General features: G+C 43.9%; 1 protein-coding gene across 6 annotated transcripts in view; it reads right to left on the reverse strand.

Moving 5' to 3' along the window:
- The window catches only part of ccdc18 (coiled-coil domain containing 18), a 136,182-nt gene that overhangs the window by 14,316 nt on the left and 105,888 nt on the right, over positions 1–15,978 (reverse strand). For all 6 annotated transcript variants that reach the window (XM_078218846.1, XM_078218850.1, XM_078218847.1 and 3 more), the window contains 2 exons: positions 11,346–11,549; positions 5,912–6,049 (listed from right to left, as the gene is read on the reverse strand). In XM_078218846.1, the coding sequence (XP_078074972.1) occupies positions 5,912–6,049; positions 11,346–11,549 (342 nt within the window). The remainder of the gene's footprint in view (positions 1–5,911; positions 6,050–11,345; positions 11,550–15,978) is intronic.

Below are 15,978 nucleotides of genomic sequence, written 5' to 3' on the forward strand. Positions count from 1 at the left end.
AGTTTTAGAATACAATTTTTAGTAATGCTGAGGGTAAAATAATTTGTTTGCATTTCTGTTTGAAAGCATACAAGGTCGGGATATTAGATTAGAAGGTTCTTTTTAATTTATCTGTGAGTTTGCAGACAGAAGGAGTTCAGTTTGGGAACGGAGACCATTCACCTTTGCTTTGGTGAAGGTTGCATCTCACTGGATTAAGACAGCCAATGGGAGGTGACAGTCAATTTGGCCTGCATTTCAAGCAGAGAAAAATATCTCATCATTTACTGTCATATGAAATTAGACTCTTATGAAGAGGAGTCATATTGAACTGCAGAGTTCGTCCAGCACTTTGCTTTTATTTCAGTTAAGGCAATGGTAGCTCCCTCACCCCCTGGGAAAGAGGAAGCCAGATTTCAATTCCAAATCACTATCCAGCAATCTCTCCTGGAAGCCTGTGTGTGGTGGCCTTGGGGTAAACCTAGTTGTGGTTCACTCAATGTCAAAAAACCTGACACACAACATTTTCAAGTCTCATATGAATAAGACGACAACATTTTACAAGTTTAAAGAAAAAGGCCACTCAAGGTAGCTGTAGGTACAGAAGCCTCTCGTTTGAAGCCAAAAGGGGTTTTTAAGCTACACTAGGAAGCAAAAGGTATTGGGCAACTGAAAGATATGGCAAATATATTAAATGGCTACTGATGGACCTATGTCACCAATGTCTGTACACTGTGGAGTTGATACTAAAATTGAAAGTGGATGTGGATGAAATACTGATCTTTTATAGGGCAACATTCAATTGAGGTGATTCAAGGAAATGAGAGTTGCATTCTGTGAAGCACTTGCTCTTATATTAGCCTGAGAATGTCCCCATAGATGGGATCAAGACATATGCGATGCATATATTTTAAAAAAGGCAGAAAGTCTGAAGCAGAAAATCAGAGATCTATTATTTAACTTCAGGTATTGACAAGTTGTGACTGACTATAGGCACGCATGACCAAACAATTGAACTCAGTACCTCTGTCTAAGTTTGGATCAAGGCAGTACAAGGTCTGAAGCCGTGTGGCACTGGGAGAACCCAAACTGAGCATTGGGATAGAGGTCATTGCTAAGCAAGTGCTGCTTGATAGCACTGTCGATGACTCCTTGACCGTGTTTACAATGGTGGGGGTCTGCTTAAAACATGGTGGGTGTTCACCCCATCACCTTCCCCTTTACCCCTATGCTATCCCCATACTGAGGAGGACATCAGCGAAGTTCATCTTGCCGGCTTCCCACTGGGCACCACGGCCTCCGAACATCTCTGTGGCTAAGGTTTCCAGAGTAATCAGCTCTGCACCGGAAACCGGTGCGGTGCTGATTATCATATGGAAGTCATGATTTAAATTTCATTAGCAGGCACGGGACTGAAGTCTCCGGGAGCGCGCGCCCCCCACACTCCACCAAGAGTCATTCCTCCAGCGGGGTTCACAACTGCTCCCACTGACAGGGAACAGGCGGCTGACCCCACCGGAGGGAAGAGGAGCCACTGTGGTTCCTCCAGGAGGTCATGGGTTGGAGGGTGCCCTTTGGGCAGTGCCAGCCTAGTGGCATAGACTTGCTGCCACTCGACACAGGGATTGCTGGCAGAGGGAGGGAGGATTGTGATTGGAGCTGGCCCAGTAATGGGGGGTGGGGTTTATGGGGTTGGCCAGCGATCGGGAGGCCGGCAATGTGGGGCCACTGCGGATGTGCCAATCTTCACTGACAGATCGGCGCGTGTGCAGTGGCCTGCTCAGTGCTATGCTGCTGCCCTCTCGGATAGGAATAGGCCCCGCCCCCTAATTTTCAGAGGGAATCCCAGTAGGCACTCTGTGATGCAGTGTCAGAGAGTCGCTCTAGAAATCATGCTGAGAAAAACTAGCGGGATTTACTCCCCGTTTTCCTGCAAATTGGGGACTTAGTATTTTTGTGGGGAGAATTCCACCTATGAGGGTTGTGAGAGAGTTGTATACTATATTTAAATAGATAATGAAGGGTCAATTAGGCTCATTAAAAAGCCAATTGACCCCAATAACAGGCTGTCCCCACCATAAAATGGCTTGGGCAGTCAGGCAGGAGTGGGCAGTCCGATTTAGAAAACAAAAGTTCTTAAAAGGGTGGGAAGGAAAGGGCAGTACCATCTTCCAGGGTTGCACTTTGCAGATCCCCCCCCCCCCCAAAAAGATAGAAACCCTCCTTTATTCATACCGCCTGCTGCCTTAAACCCATACCTCACCCATTCCCCAACCCGGCCAAACCCTCTCTGCCCAAGAACCCGGACTTAACCTTTTTCCCGGGATCCATTGGCGTCCCCGTAATACTCTGCCCTGCTTTTTGTAGACATGATATACCTGGGCTATTTTCCAGTGGATGCTAGTGCTGTAACTACACTGGAACAATCATGGGTGTGACTAGGTCTGGAGCACAAGTCTTTAGTACTACAGTCAGGATGTTGTCAGGACCCAGAGCGATTGCTGTAACCAGTGTCTTAAGCCATTTGAAGAGGTCTGAAGAGGCACTCAGAGTCGATACGTTAACTGTTTCTCTTCTCATAACTGCTCCCAGAACTGCTGAGTATTATTAGCAATTTCTCATTTTATTGCCATTTCTTGATTTCATGTGGTGTGAATTGAATTGGCTGAAGACTGGTATCTGGGATTCTGGAGACGTCAGGGGGAAGCAGGATGGATCACCCACTCAGTATTTCTGTTTGAAGGTTCGTTATTCCTTCATGGGATGTGGGTATCGGTGGTAAAGCCAGCATTAGTTGCCCCTCCCTAATTGCCTTGGAACTGAATGACTTTGTTAGGCCATTTCAGAGGGTAGTTAAGAGTCAACCACATTGCAGGGGGTCTGGAATCACATGTAGGCCAGAGCAGGTAAGGATGGCAAATTTCCATCCCTGAGGAACATTAGTGGACAAGATGGTCTTTTGCAACAATTGATGATTGCTTCATGGTCACTATTACTGAGATTGATTTTCAATTCAAGTTCACTATGAAGATGGCTGCAAACGTTTCAGCTTCACATTTTGCATTGACGCTCTTTCATTAAGGTTGGGATGTTTGTGGATCTTCCTCATGCCATTAGCTGTTAGTTCACAACTAAGATGTGTCTGGACTGTAGAGCTTTGATCTGCACTGTTGGCCATTGAATTGCTTAGCTTGTTCTATCACATGCTGCTTCCACTGACTAGCATTCATCTGTCATAGCTTCTACAGGTTAGCAACTCATTTTTAGATATGCTGGCACTGCTCCTGACATGGTCTCCAACACTCCGTATTGAAGCAGGGTTGACTTCCTGCTTTGATAGTAATAGTAGACTGAGGGATATGCCAGACTATTACTCAGCGAGAAACCTTAGGGGCGATTCTTCCAGCCCGCTGCGCTGCTCAGGCAGAGGCTGTGTAGCATGCTTCCCGCTCGGCGGAACAACCTCTGCGCGTCTCCGGCTGCCGGATGTCTGGCGCCGTCAGCTCCGCGTCGATTTCTGGAGTAGAGCTATATAAATTATGTAAATTAAGATTGTATCCTATTAGTGGGACCAGGACTGAATTTCCAGGCCCGCTAGCCTCTCCGCCCCCATCAGGAGTGTTTCAATCCAGCGGGGTTTCGTACAGCTCCCCACTTGCAGGGAGCTGGATAAGTGCGAGGTCATGCATTTTGATTGTAAAAATGGGAAGGCAACTTATCTAAATGAGGAAAGACTTCAGGGTGCTCCAGTGCAGAGGGATCTGGGTGTCCTCATTCATGAGTCACAGAAAACTAGCGTGCAGGTACAGCAGATAATAAAGAAAGCGAATGGAATGTTGGCATTTATTGCTAAAGGAATAGAATATAAAGGTAAGGAAGCATTATTGCAACTATACAAGGCATTGATGAGACTGCACCTGGAGTATTGTGCACAGTTTTGGTCCCCATATTTGAGGAAAGATGTAGTGGCATTGGAGGCAGTTCAGAGGAGGTTCACTAGATTGATTCCAGAGATGAGGTGTTTGTCGTATGAAGAGAGATTGAACAGTTTAGGCCTATACTCTCTGGAATTTATAAGAATGAGGGGAGATCAAATTGAGGTATTCAAGATGACAAAAGATATGGATAAAATAGATGTGGAGCGGATGCTTCCTCTTGTGGGGCATTCTAGGACGAGAGGTCATAGTCTTAGGATAAGGGATAGCAAATTTAAAACAGAATTGAGGAGAAACTTCTTCTCCCAAAGTGTTGTGAATCTGTGGAATTCGCTACCCCAAAGTGCGGTGGATGCTGGGAGTGAGTAAATTTGAGGAGTTAGGCAGATTTTTTAAATTGGTAATGGGTTGAAGGGTTATGAGGAGAAGGCAGGAAAATGGGGATGAGGAGCAAATCAGCCATGATCGATGGCGGAGCGGACTCGATGGGTCGAATGGCCTAATTCTGCTCCCATATCTGATGGACCAACCCCGCTGGAGTCAAAGGGGGCGGGGTGGGGGTGTGCTGGTGTTGGGAGATCAGGCTGGCCTGGGTGCATCTGGGAGTGGGGGGACAGTGAATCGGGGCATGGGAAGATTGGAGGGGCAGTGATGGGGGGCTCCTGGGGCTGGCCAGCGATCGGGAGACCAACAGTATGTGCCACTGTACATGCGCCGATCTTGGTGCTGACAGATTAGTGCATGCGCTGTGGCCCGCTGAGTGCTATGTTGCCAGCCTCTCCAGTGGGAACACGCCCTGCCCCCAGCTTTTCATCACGGTTCGCGCTAGGGCACTCTGTGACGCAGAGTGTGGGAAATTCATTTTGAAAATCCCACTGAAAAACCAGTGGGATTAACTGCCGTTTTTACAAAAATTTGACACTTAGAATTTTTTTGGGAGAATTCCACCCCATATATGTAATAAATGAAGTGCAAAAAGAAATTAGGAGATGAATTAATTTGTTCATAGAAGACCAATTTAAGGCTTATGCAATCCTAGCATCTATTGCTTTTCACTGGAAGAGTTCTCCTTTGCGATTAAAGTCAGCATCAACAATTAGCTACTAACCACAGCATTTGATCTATTGGTCCATTAATATTCAACTAGCATTTGGGCAGAATTACATATTAGCTGGTAAAAATCCATGCAACTAATAATAGCATTAGAGTGCACCAATAGAATGGCAGTACACCACACTGCAATACCAGCACACTGTTAACAGGATTCAGGTTTGTACTGAGAATTCCCCAATACCATGATTTCCAGAGTCAGCTGCAGCATCTAGATTCTAGAAGATGCTGTGCATAGGATAGAACTTCGTACAGAAAAGTCAAAAAGAGGCAAAAGTCAGAATACTTCTGTCAACAAATATGAAGTGATGTGGAGATGCCGGCGTTGGACTGGGGTAAACACAGTAAGAGTTTTAACAACACCAGGTTTAAAGTCCGACAGGTTTATTTGGTAGCAAATACCATTAGCTTTCGGAGCGCTGCTCCTTCTCGTCACTCCATCTGACGAAGGAGCAGCGCTCCGAAAGCTAATGGTATTTGCTACCAAATAAACCTGTTGGACTTTAACCTGGTGTTGTTAAAACTCTTACAGCAAATATGAAGACCAGCAGTTGCCTGCCATTTTCATTGCCATGTTCCGAGCTGTGTTTACCCCAGTCCAACGCTGGCATCTCCACATCGAACTTCACACAAACAGTGACCTGAGGCCGGAATTGAACCCGGGTCCCCTGGCACTGTGAGGCAGCGGTGCTAACCACTATGCCACTGTAACTCAAAGGCCTTCAGAGCAGAAATTATATATCAAAATCTTCAATTGAATCAAATTAATGCAAAGGTCGACACGCATCTATTGCTTTGTTGAATATTTAATAAGGGTTTTAAATTGATAAGACTGCCATCACAGTAACAAGGTTCCAGCATTTCTTATTAAATAAATTGTGTCTTACTTCTTTCTGATGAGCATTCTTCAAGTGTTTAACCAATTCTTTTAACTTCTTTGTCTCTGCCTGCGTCCTGATTTCTAACTTGGTCTCTCGAGCTTGAGCAGCACTCAATTCTTCTGCAAGTTGAGCAGCACAAGCTTCCTATGGACAGTATGTATAAAGATAACCAAATGATCAGAAACAAGAACAAGATACTACGAGCTTCAACAAGACTTTTGTTGACCTTATGTAAAAATGTTGCAAGACCCCCCAAAAGTACCATCAAATACATTGGTCAATGAATATAGAATCATAGAATCCTTACAGTGCAGAAGGAGGCCATTCGACCCATTGGGTCTGCAACGACCACAATCCTATCCAGGGCCTATTCCCGTAACCCCACATATTTACCCTGCTAATCCCCTGACACTAGGGTCAATTTAGCATGAACCAATCAACCTAACCCGCACATCTTTGGAGTGTCGGAAGAAACCGGAACACCCAGAGAAAACCTACGCAGACAGGGGGAGAATGTGCAAACTTCACATACAGAAAGGAGTCCAACAACACCAGGTTAAAGTCCAACAGGTTTATTTGGTAGCAAACGCCACCAGCTTTCGGAGCGCTGCTCCTTCGTCAGGTGAGTGGAAGATCTCACTCACCTGACGAAGGAGCAGCGCTCCGAAAGCTGGTGGCGTTTGCTACCAAATAAACCTGTTGGACTTTAATCTGGTGTTGTTAGACTCCTTACTGTGCTTACCCCAGTCCAACGCCGGCATCTCCACATCAAACTTCACGCAAACAGTGTCCTGAGGCCAGAATTGAACCCGGGTCCCCTGGCACTGTGAGGCAGCAATACTAACCACTATGCCACTGTGCCACCCATCAATCACTCAAGGTCCCATTCATATCTATTTATGCAAAAACCTCCACCTAAACCTCCATCTGGCATGTGGGAGGCTTTTAAGTGCAAGATGATAGGGATTCAGGACCGGCACATTCCTGTAAGGATGAAGGATAAGTATGGCAAGTTTTGGGAATCTTGGATAACGAGAGATATTGTGAGCCTAGTCAAAGAGAAAAAGGAAGCATTTGTCAAAGCTAGGAGGCTGGGAACACACGAAGCAAGTGTGGAATACAAGGAAAGTAGAAAGAAACTCAAGCAAGACATAAGGAGGGCTAAAAGGGGTCACGAAAAAACATCAACCAGCAGGATTAAGAAAAAGCCCAAGGTTCTTTATACATATATAAAGAGCAAGAGGGTAGCCAGGGAGAGGGTTGGCCCACTCAAGGACAAGGGAGGGAACCCATGCGTGGAGCCAGAGGAAATGTGCGAGGTATTAAATAAGTACTTTGCGTCAGTATTCACCAAAAAGAAGGACTTGGTGGATGGTGAGTCTGGCAAAGTGTGTGTAGATAGTTTGAGTCATGTTGAGATCAAAAAGGTGATGGTATTGGGGTTCTTAAGAAACATTAAGGTAGACAAGTCCCCAGGGCCTGATGGGATATACCCCAGAATACTGAGAGAGGCAAGGGAGGAAATTGTTGGGGCCTTGAGAGAAATCTTTGTATCCTCACTGGTTACAGGGGAGGTCCCAGAGGATTGGACAATAGCCAATGTTGTTCCTTTGTTTCAGAAGTGTAGCAAGAATAATCCAGGTAATTACAGGCTGGTGAGCGTTACATCAATGGTAGGGAAATTATTGGAGAGGATTCTTCGAGACAGGATTTATTCCCACTTGGAAATAAGTGGACGTATTAGTGAGAGGCAACATGGTTTTGTGAAGGGGAGGTCGTGTCTCATGAACTTGATCAAGTTTTTCGAGGAAGTGACGAAGATGATCAATGAGGGTAGGGCAGTGGATGTTGTCTACATGGACTTCAGTAAGGCCTTTGACAAGGTCCCTCATGGCAGACTGGTGCAGAAGGTGAAGTCGCATGGGATCAGAGGTAAGCTGGCAAGGTTGATACAAAACTGGCTCGGTCAAAGAAGACAGAGGGTAGCAGTGGAAGGGTGCATTTCTGAATGGAGGGCTGTGACAAGTGGCGTTCTTCAGGGATCAGTGCTGGGACCTTTGCTGTTTGTAATATATATACATATAAATGATTTGGAGGAAAATGTAACTGATTTGATTAGTAACTTTGCGGACGACACAAAGGTTTGGTGGATTTGCGGATAGCGATGAGGACCATCAGAGGATACAGCAGGATATAGATCGGTTAGAGACTTGGGTGGAGAGATAGCAGATGGAATTTAATCCGGACAAATATGAGATAATGCATTTTGGAAGGTCTAATACAGATAGGAAATATACAGTAAATGGCAGAACCCTTAAGAGTATTGATAGGCAGAGGGATCTGGGTGTACAGGTACACAGGTCACTGAAAGTGGCAGTGCAGGTGGAGAAGGTAGTCAAGAAGGCATACGGAATGCTTGCCTTCATCGGCCGGGGCATTGAGTTTAAAATTGGCAAGTCATGTTGTAGCTTTATAGAACCTCAGTTAGGCTGCACTTGGAATAGAGTGTTCAATTCTGGTCGCCACACTACCAGAAGGATGTGGAGGCTTTGGAGAGGGTACAGAAAAGATTTGCCAGGATGTTGCCTGGTCTGGAGGGCATTAGCTATGAGGAGAGGTTGGAGAAACTTGGTTTGTTCTCACTGGAACGATGGAGGTTGAGGGGCTACCTGATAGAAGTCCACAAGATTATGAGAGGCATGGACAGAGTGGATAGTCAGAAGCTTTTTTCCAGGGTGGAAGATTCAATTACTAGGGGGCACAGGTTTAAGGTGCGAGGGGCAAGGTTTAAAGGAGATGTACGAGGCATGTTTTTTTACACAGAGGGTGGTGGGTGCCTGGAACTCGCTGCCGGGGGAGGTAGTGGAAGCAGATACGGTAGTGACTTTTAAGAGGCGTCTTGACAAATACATGAATAGGATGGGAATACAGGAATATGGTCCCTGGAAGGATAGGGGGTTTTAGTTAGCTCGGGCAGCATGGTCGGTGCAGGTTTGGAGGGCCGAAGGGCCTGTTCCTGTGCTGTAATTTTCTTTGTTCTTAAAGTACACATCATGGACATCAGGTGAGGAATAAGTTCATGGGATATGCCTTCCATGGTAAAAGAGCTTTCTGGCACCATCAAGATCAACAGGAATAATGGAGATTTGTCCCTGGCTGCAGCTCGTGGAATTGTACCTCAACAGTGCAGTTAACACTTTGTAAAAGGGAGGAAGGAAAACAATTTTTAGAAAAAAGGATAAAAAGTTGGCACACAACACTGGGATTTAGGCAAGAAGTCAACTTGCTAATTCATCCATCATGCTAGAGCTGAATGTTTAAAAGACTAAGCACTAAAAGTGAAAACATTCTAAATTCAAAAGAAATTCCTCACTTGAACATTTAATTTCCTCAATTATTCTAATATTGACGAGGGAACTTTACATTTTCCCGACACAAACTTGGATAGTAATAGCACAAATGGCAGAGAGGGTATAGTTTCTGTAAGGTGTTCTGGAGAATTTTCTTTATCAGTGCATTTCCAGCTCAACGAGGAAGCATTGCTGGATCTGGTTCTGGGAAATGAGGTGGATCCAGTGGATCAAGTGTCAGTAGGGGAATAGTTAAGGAATTAGATTAGTTTTCAAAAATGACAAGGAGCAATCTAGTAGAAAAAATGTTTAATTTGAGGAGGGCCAATTTTAGTGGGTTTAGAATTATTTGTCCCAGTCAAAGATTGGCAGGCAAAATTGTAATGGAACAATTGGCTGCCTTATTAGAGGAGATAGTTCAGATACAGTCCAATGAAGGGGAAAAGCAATGCAACCAAAGCCAGAGCTCCCTGGATGATAACTGACAGTAAAATGGAGCGGAAAAAGGATGCTTATGACAAATGTCAGATTGATAATAGAAGTGAGAACCAGGCAAAATAGATAAAATTCAGAGGGAAAATGAAAAAGAAAATAAGACAATGAGAAGAGACTGGCAGCTAACTTCAAAGGAAATCCAAAAGACGCCTGTGGACATATAAACATGATATGGAGATGCCAGCATTGGACTGGAGTGGGCACAGTAAGAAGTCTCACAACACCAGGTTAAAGATCAACAAGTTTATTTGGAATCACCAGCTTTTGGAGCGCTGCTCACCTGAGGAAGGAGCCGTGCCCCGAAAGCTCGTGATTCTGAATAAACCTGTTGAGACTTTACCCTGGTGTTGTCAGACTTCTTACTGTGACATATAAATAGTAAAAGGATAGTAAAGAGGAGAGAGGCCGATTAGGGATCGGAAAGGAGCCAGAAGCATGGGCATGGCTGAGGTACTGTCTTTACCAAGGAAGACGATGCTGCCAAAGTCAGTGAAAGAGGCAGGAAGTGAGATACTCGATTGGTTAAAATTAATAAAGAAGTACTAGAATGGCTGGCTGCACTTAAATTTAATGCATCACCAGGACCTAATAGGAAAACAAGTGTGAAAATTGGGGAGGAACTGACCATAATTTTCAGTCTTTCTCCTTAGATATGGGGAGATGCCACAGGACTGAAGAACTGTACTCTTGACAATGGGTCATCTGGACTTGAAACGTCAGCTCCTTTCCTTACAGATGCTGCCAGACTTGCTGAGATTTTCTAGCATTTTCTCTTTTGGGAACTGCACTTTTGTTCAAAAACGGGTGGCAACAATAACCCAGTCAGAACAGGTCAGTTAGTTTATCATCAGTGGCGTGGAAGCATTTAGTAAGGGTAATCTTGGACAAAGTTAAGAGTTACTTGTACGAGTGTAGATTAATTAAAAGCAGCAAGGATTTAATAAAGGTAAATAACTTGAGTATTGCTGAAAAAATACTTTTTGTCAAAGCTTTTCATCTTGCACTCATCAGAACAATCACAAAAATACCAATATCTGAATTCTTTTATGAGCAAAGGATGGACAGGCTAGGCTTATGCCCACTGGAGTTTAAAGAGGAAGAGACTTGATTGAAACATACAAAATGCTGAGAAATCTTGACAGGGTGGATGCGGGGAGAATGTTTCCTTATGTGGGAGAATCTAGAAAGTCACTTTAAAAAAAAAGAGTTGCCCATTTAAAATTGAGGTGAGGCAATTTTTTTTTCTCTCAGAGGATCACGCAACATGTCTTCTCTCCAACCTCAAAAGAATCCTCAACTGAACAAGTTCAACATTTCACTTCCTCATAACTCATTGTGGTCTTGGATTGAGAGATGAGTAATGGGTGAAAGGGAAATCCAGGGTTTGGTAGGATTATCTCTACTGAATAGGCCTTACTAATTATTTTTCTTTTTAGGGAAAATTTCATTTGATCATTTTGAGATTGATTCAAACCCAAATTCCCAGATTGAAGTGCTGTGTTCTACTGTATAGCACCAGTCAGTTCCCTCCTATTTAATACGATATGCAGCTCTATATCTTGTTCATCTGCTGCAGTTGCCCACTTTTAAGTTACCTTTTCTTGAGATAGTCGAATAGTTTCGTTCAGTTCAACAGAGAGACGATCTATCTCTCTTTGTGCCTGCACTAAACTTTGCTGGGTCTCCCTCAATTCCAGATGAGAGTGCTGCATTTGTTCACGAGCTAAGCGTACTTGTTGACTTTCATCCAATACCTCCTTATGTTGCTTTACGATGCACTGATCCTTATTCTTCAGTATCTAAATAAATGGCAATGAAGTCAATGAGTGGGAAGTTATTAAGAAGCACATTCAAGTACATCACTATTTTTTTCTTGAAATGAAGTGTTCCATAGATTTATAAGAAAACTACTGGATGTTCTGCAAGAAAACACAAGGAAGTTGGTCAGTTTGCCTAATTAATTTGCCACATTAATTTGCCCTACATTCACCATAATGCTTTGAACTCAGAGTTTTGGTATAAATGAGAATAAATCAGAGAAATTTGAGTAATCTTTTGACAAATAAACAGTGTTCCTTTCGTGCACATGCTTCAGCTTCTTAGAGCACAGGAAGCAATTTAGAGGCATTTCTGGAAGATGGGTCCCAGACTGGCAACTCACTAGTGAGCTTCACCCCTGGCTAAGTTTTCAATGATTTCCATCTCCTTCCCAATTCATCTCGCTCTCTCCTGTGCAAGTAAAATGATCCAAATCTCTCCTTTCATATAAACTCTGGCACTGATATTGACATTGACTGGGACCAAGCTCATTACCTCACATGATCGATGACATACCATTTCTGAACACACTGTTGTATCCTTCACTGTCCATGTTCTTGCAGCCTCACTTTTGCTTAACTTCCACTGCTGGAAAAAACTCACCTACAAATTACTTCCAACTTCCAATTTAAGCTTCAAGCTATTCATCCTTTAGCTCTACATTCACCATAATGTTGTCATCAATATGCTCTGACCTCAACTGTGTGCTCCTGGCAGAAACAGTACTCTCCTATCCCATTGTTCTCACCAGAATGATCCCCACCTTCATTCCCTCAAATCAAAGGGGTGTAGACTTGAGTACAGCAGACTTACAAATATGTGATCACATTACCAAATTTAACTGCACCATCACGACCCATTTGGTCAAAGCTCCTCACTCGAGGGTATCCTGAAAGGCAAATATAACCCCAGGTTTCTATTTTCCACTACCAACCACCTCCTTAACAACTTCTCCTCTGCCTTACTCATCCTCACCTCCAATAACAAGTGCAAGCATCTCATGAACATCTTTGACATCAGGATTGATGCCATCTATTCAGCTGTAGTTGTTTCCCCCTTTACCCTTAGCATCCCAAACTTCTCTGCCAACATTCCTTCATGTTCTGAATCCGTGTATTTCTCCAGTTTCTCTTCCAATTTCCCTCATGTCCCATCTCTGAGCTCATCTTTTCCACAGGATCCACTTCCTACTCCCTTGATCCTCTTACCACTAAACAACCAATTTATTGAATTTCTTTGAGGATGTAATAACAAGCAAGGTGGATTAAAGGAAACCTGTGGATGTGCTGTATTTATATTTCCAGAAGGCATTTGACAAGGTGCCACATCAAAGGTTACTGCATAAATTAAAGGCTCATGGTGTAGGAGGTAACACATCAGCATGGATAGAGGGTTGGTTAGCCAACAGGAAATCATAGAAACCCTACAGTACAGAAAGAGGCCATTCGGCCCATCGAGTCTGCACCGACCACAATCCCACCCAGGCCCTACCCCCATATTCCTACATATTTTACCCGCTAATCCCTCTAATCTACACATCCCAGGACACTAAGGGGCAATTTTAGCATGGCCAATCAACCTAACCCGCACATCTTTGGACTGTGGGAGGAAACCAGAGCACCCGGAGGAAACCCATGCAGACACTAGGTGAATGTGCAAACTCCACACAGACAGTGACCCAAGCCGGGAATCGAACCCAGGTCTCTGGAGCTGTGAAGCAGCAGTGCTAACCACTGAAGAGTAATGAAGAGTAAGCAAAAATGGTTCATTTTTGGGTTGGTAACAAGTGATGAATGGAGTTCTACAGGGATCAGTGCCGGAGTCTCTACTATTTACAATTTATATCAATGACTTTGAAGGAACCAAATATATGGTTGGTAAATTTGCTGATGATGCAAAGATAGGTAGGAAAGTAAGTTGTGAAGCTGACATAAGACATAGATAGGTTAAGTGACAAGACAAAAAATTGGGAGAGGGAGTATAATGTGGGAAATGGTGAACTTGTCCATATTGGCAGGAAAAATAGAAAAGCTGCATATTATTTAAATGGAGAAAGATCACAGAACTCAGAGGTACAGAGGGATCTGGGTGTCCTGGTACATGAATTACAAAATGTTAGTAGACAGGAACAGCAAGTGATTAGGAAGGCAAATGGAACATTGCTGTTTATTGCAAGGGGAATAAAATAAAAGGAAGGATGTTTTGCTACGGTTGTTGGTGAGACTGTATCTGGTGTATTGTACATAGTTTTTGTCTCCATATTTAAGAAAGAATATAAAAGCATTAGCAGTTCAGAGAGATTCACTCGACTGATTCCTGGAATAAGGAGATTATCGTACGAGGACAGCTTGGACAGGCTGGGCCTGCATCCATTGGAGTATTAGAAGTATGAGGTGCAATTTAACATAGAACAGTACAGCACAGGAACAGACATTTTGGCCCACAATGTTGCGCTGAACATCACACCAAATTAAACTAATCCCTTCTGCTTGCCCTTGGTCCATATCCCTTGCATATTCGTGTCACCCCTATCGTATCCACCTCCACCACCCTTGACAGTGCGTTCCAGCCACCTACCACTGTGTATAAAATTTGTCCCTCCTATCTCTTTTGAACGTTCCCCTTTTCACCTCAAGTGCATGCCCCCTAATATTGGACATTTCAACTCTGAGAAAAAGGTTCTCACAGTCAACTTTATCCATATGCTGTCCTCGTACGATAATCTCCTTATTCCAGGAATCAGTCGAGTGAATCAGAGATGAGAAGAAATGTTTTCTCTTGAGAGTCATGAGTCTTTGGAACACTTCCCCAGAGAACAGTGGGGGCAGGGCCATTGAATATTTAAAGTCAGAGGTAGGTAGATTTTTGACTAATAAAGGAGTCAAAGGTTTCTGGGGTAAGGCAGAATATGGAGTACAGAGGCCACAATCAGAACAGCTATGATCTTAGTGACTGGTAGAGCAGGCTCAAGAGGCCGAATGATTTACCCCTCATCCTAATTTGTTGTTCGTATGCGCTGACCATTTGACCTCCCTTCCTAAGCTCCAAGCTGGCTGACATTTGAAAGTGATTTGCGTCCTCCGATATGGTTGTCCCTCCTTTTCAAAAATTATCACTAAGTACCTCGTATATCTATCCTCGAGACATCTGTCCTCGCAAACAATTGCCCAATTTTCAACCTCCTTTTCCAAATTCCTGAGTATTATTGTTGCCCAAATTGTTGCTAATCTTTCCCCATGTATGTTGAGAACACCCACCTCCAGTTCCCTTCCCCCACATCACTTCCCTCCACCGTCTTTGTGCTCAGAAACTACATCGCTGATAGTAGTTTGTAGCTGTCCAATTTCTACCCCCACCATGTCCCACAACTCAATCATCTCTGTTCATGCTGGCCTAACACCATCTCTGAAAGTATCAATGATAAAATTCACATATTTTCTGTTTAAGGTCATTTTGGGCCAAACCCCTAACTACGCCCGTAACCTTCCCCAGCCTTGAATGAACCTTTCATTCCTCCAATTCTGTCCTTGTACTTCTATACTATGAAAGACTGACATTTCTAAATGTCAGTGACATAAACGAATATGGGGATAGTGGGTGTTGAAGTGCATGACCAGCCATGATTATATTGAATGGTGGAGCATACTCAATGAGCTGAATGGCCTCCTCCTATGTTCCTATCTATTGCTCCAGGTCACTCCTACAGCCATTGCAAAAGTTCCACATTCTGAAATTCCTTTCCTATCTCTCACCTCCTTCAAGAAGTCCTCACTGAAACTGCTCTTTAACGAAGTTGATGGACACCCCTCTGAAAATCATTGGTTCCATGTCCATCTTTTTCTCCTCCCTCATGATGCCTCTGGCAATACCTCTGGATATTTTTCTACATTACTCACGTAAATAGCTCAAAAGACATGTTACAAATTTGAAGATCTACATTGCTTGATAAAAGTGAGAATATAGGGCAATGATTCACAATGGAACTGTAGTAGATTATATTGCCTTCTCAGCTAAACTGGAGGAGGTAAGAAGGTGCAAGTAGAATTTTAAAGATGCCTTGTCGCCTCTGCGCTTGATTACTCCAATGGTCTCTTTACTGGTCTTCTATTCGTCACCCTCAATAATCTACAGCTCCAAACACACTGCTGTTTGTGCTCTCTCATGCACCAAGTGCCTCTCCTAGTACCATATCCTCCACTCCTCAAATCCAACATTCATGGGCATGTGGGCAGCACAGTGGTTAGCACTGTTGCCTCTCAGTGCCAGGGGCCAGGGTTCAATTCCAGTCTTGGGTCACTGTCTGTGCAGAGTCTGCATGTTCTCCCCGTGTCTGCGTGGGTTTCCTCCGGGTGCCCCGGTTTCCTCCCACAGTCTGAATTTCATGCTAGTTAGGTGCATTGGCCATGCTAA

This window comes from Mustelus asterias, chromosome 8 (assembly GCF_964213995.1).
Source record: "Mustelus asterias chromosome 8, sMusAst1.hap1.1, whole genome shotgun sequence".
NCBI lineage: Eukaryota > Metazoa > Chordata > Chondrichthyes > Carcharhiniformes > Triakidae > Mustelus > Mustelus asterias.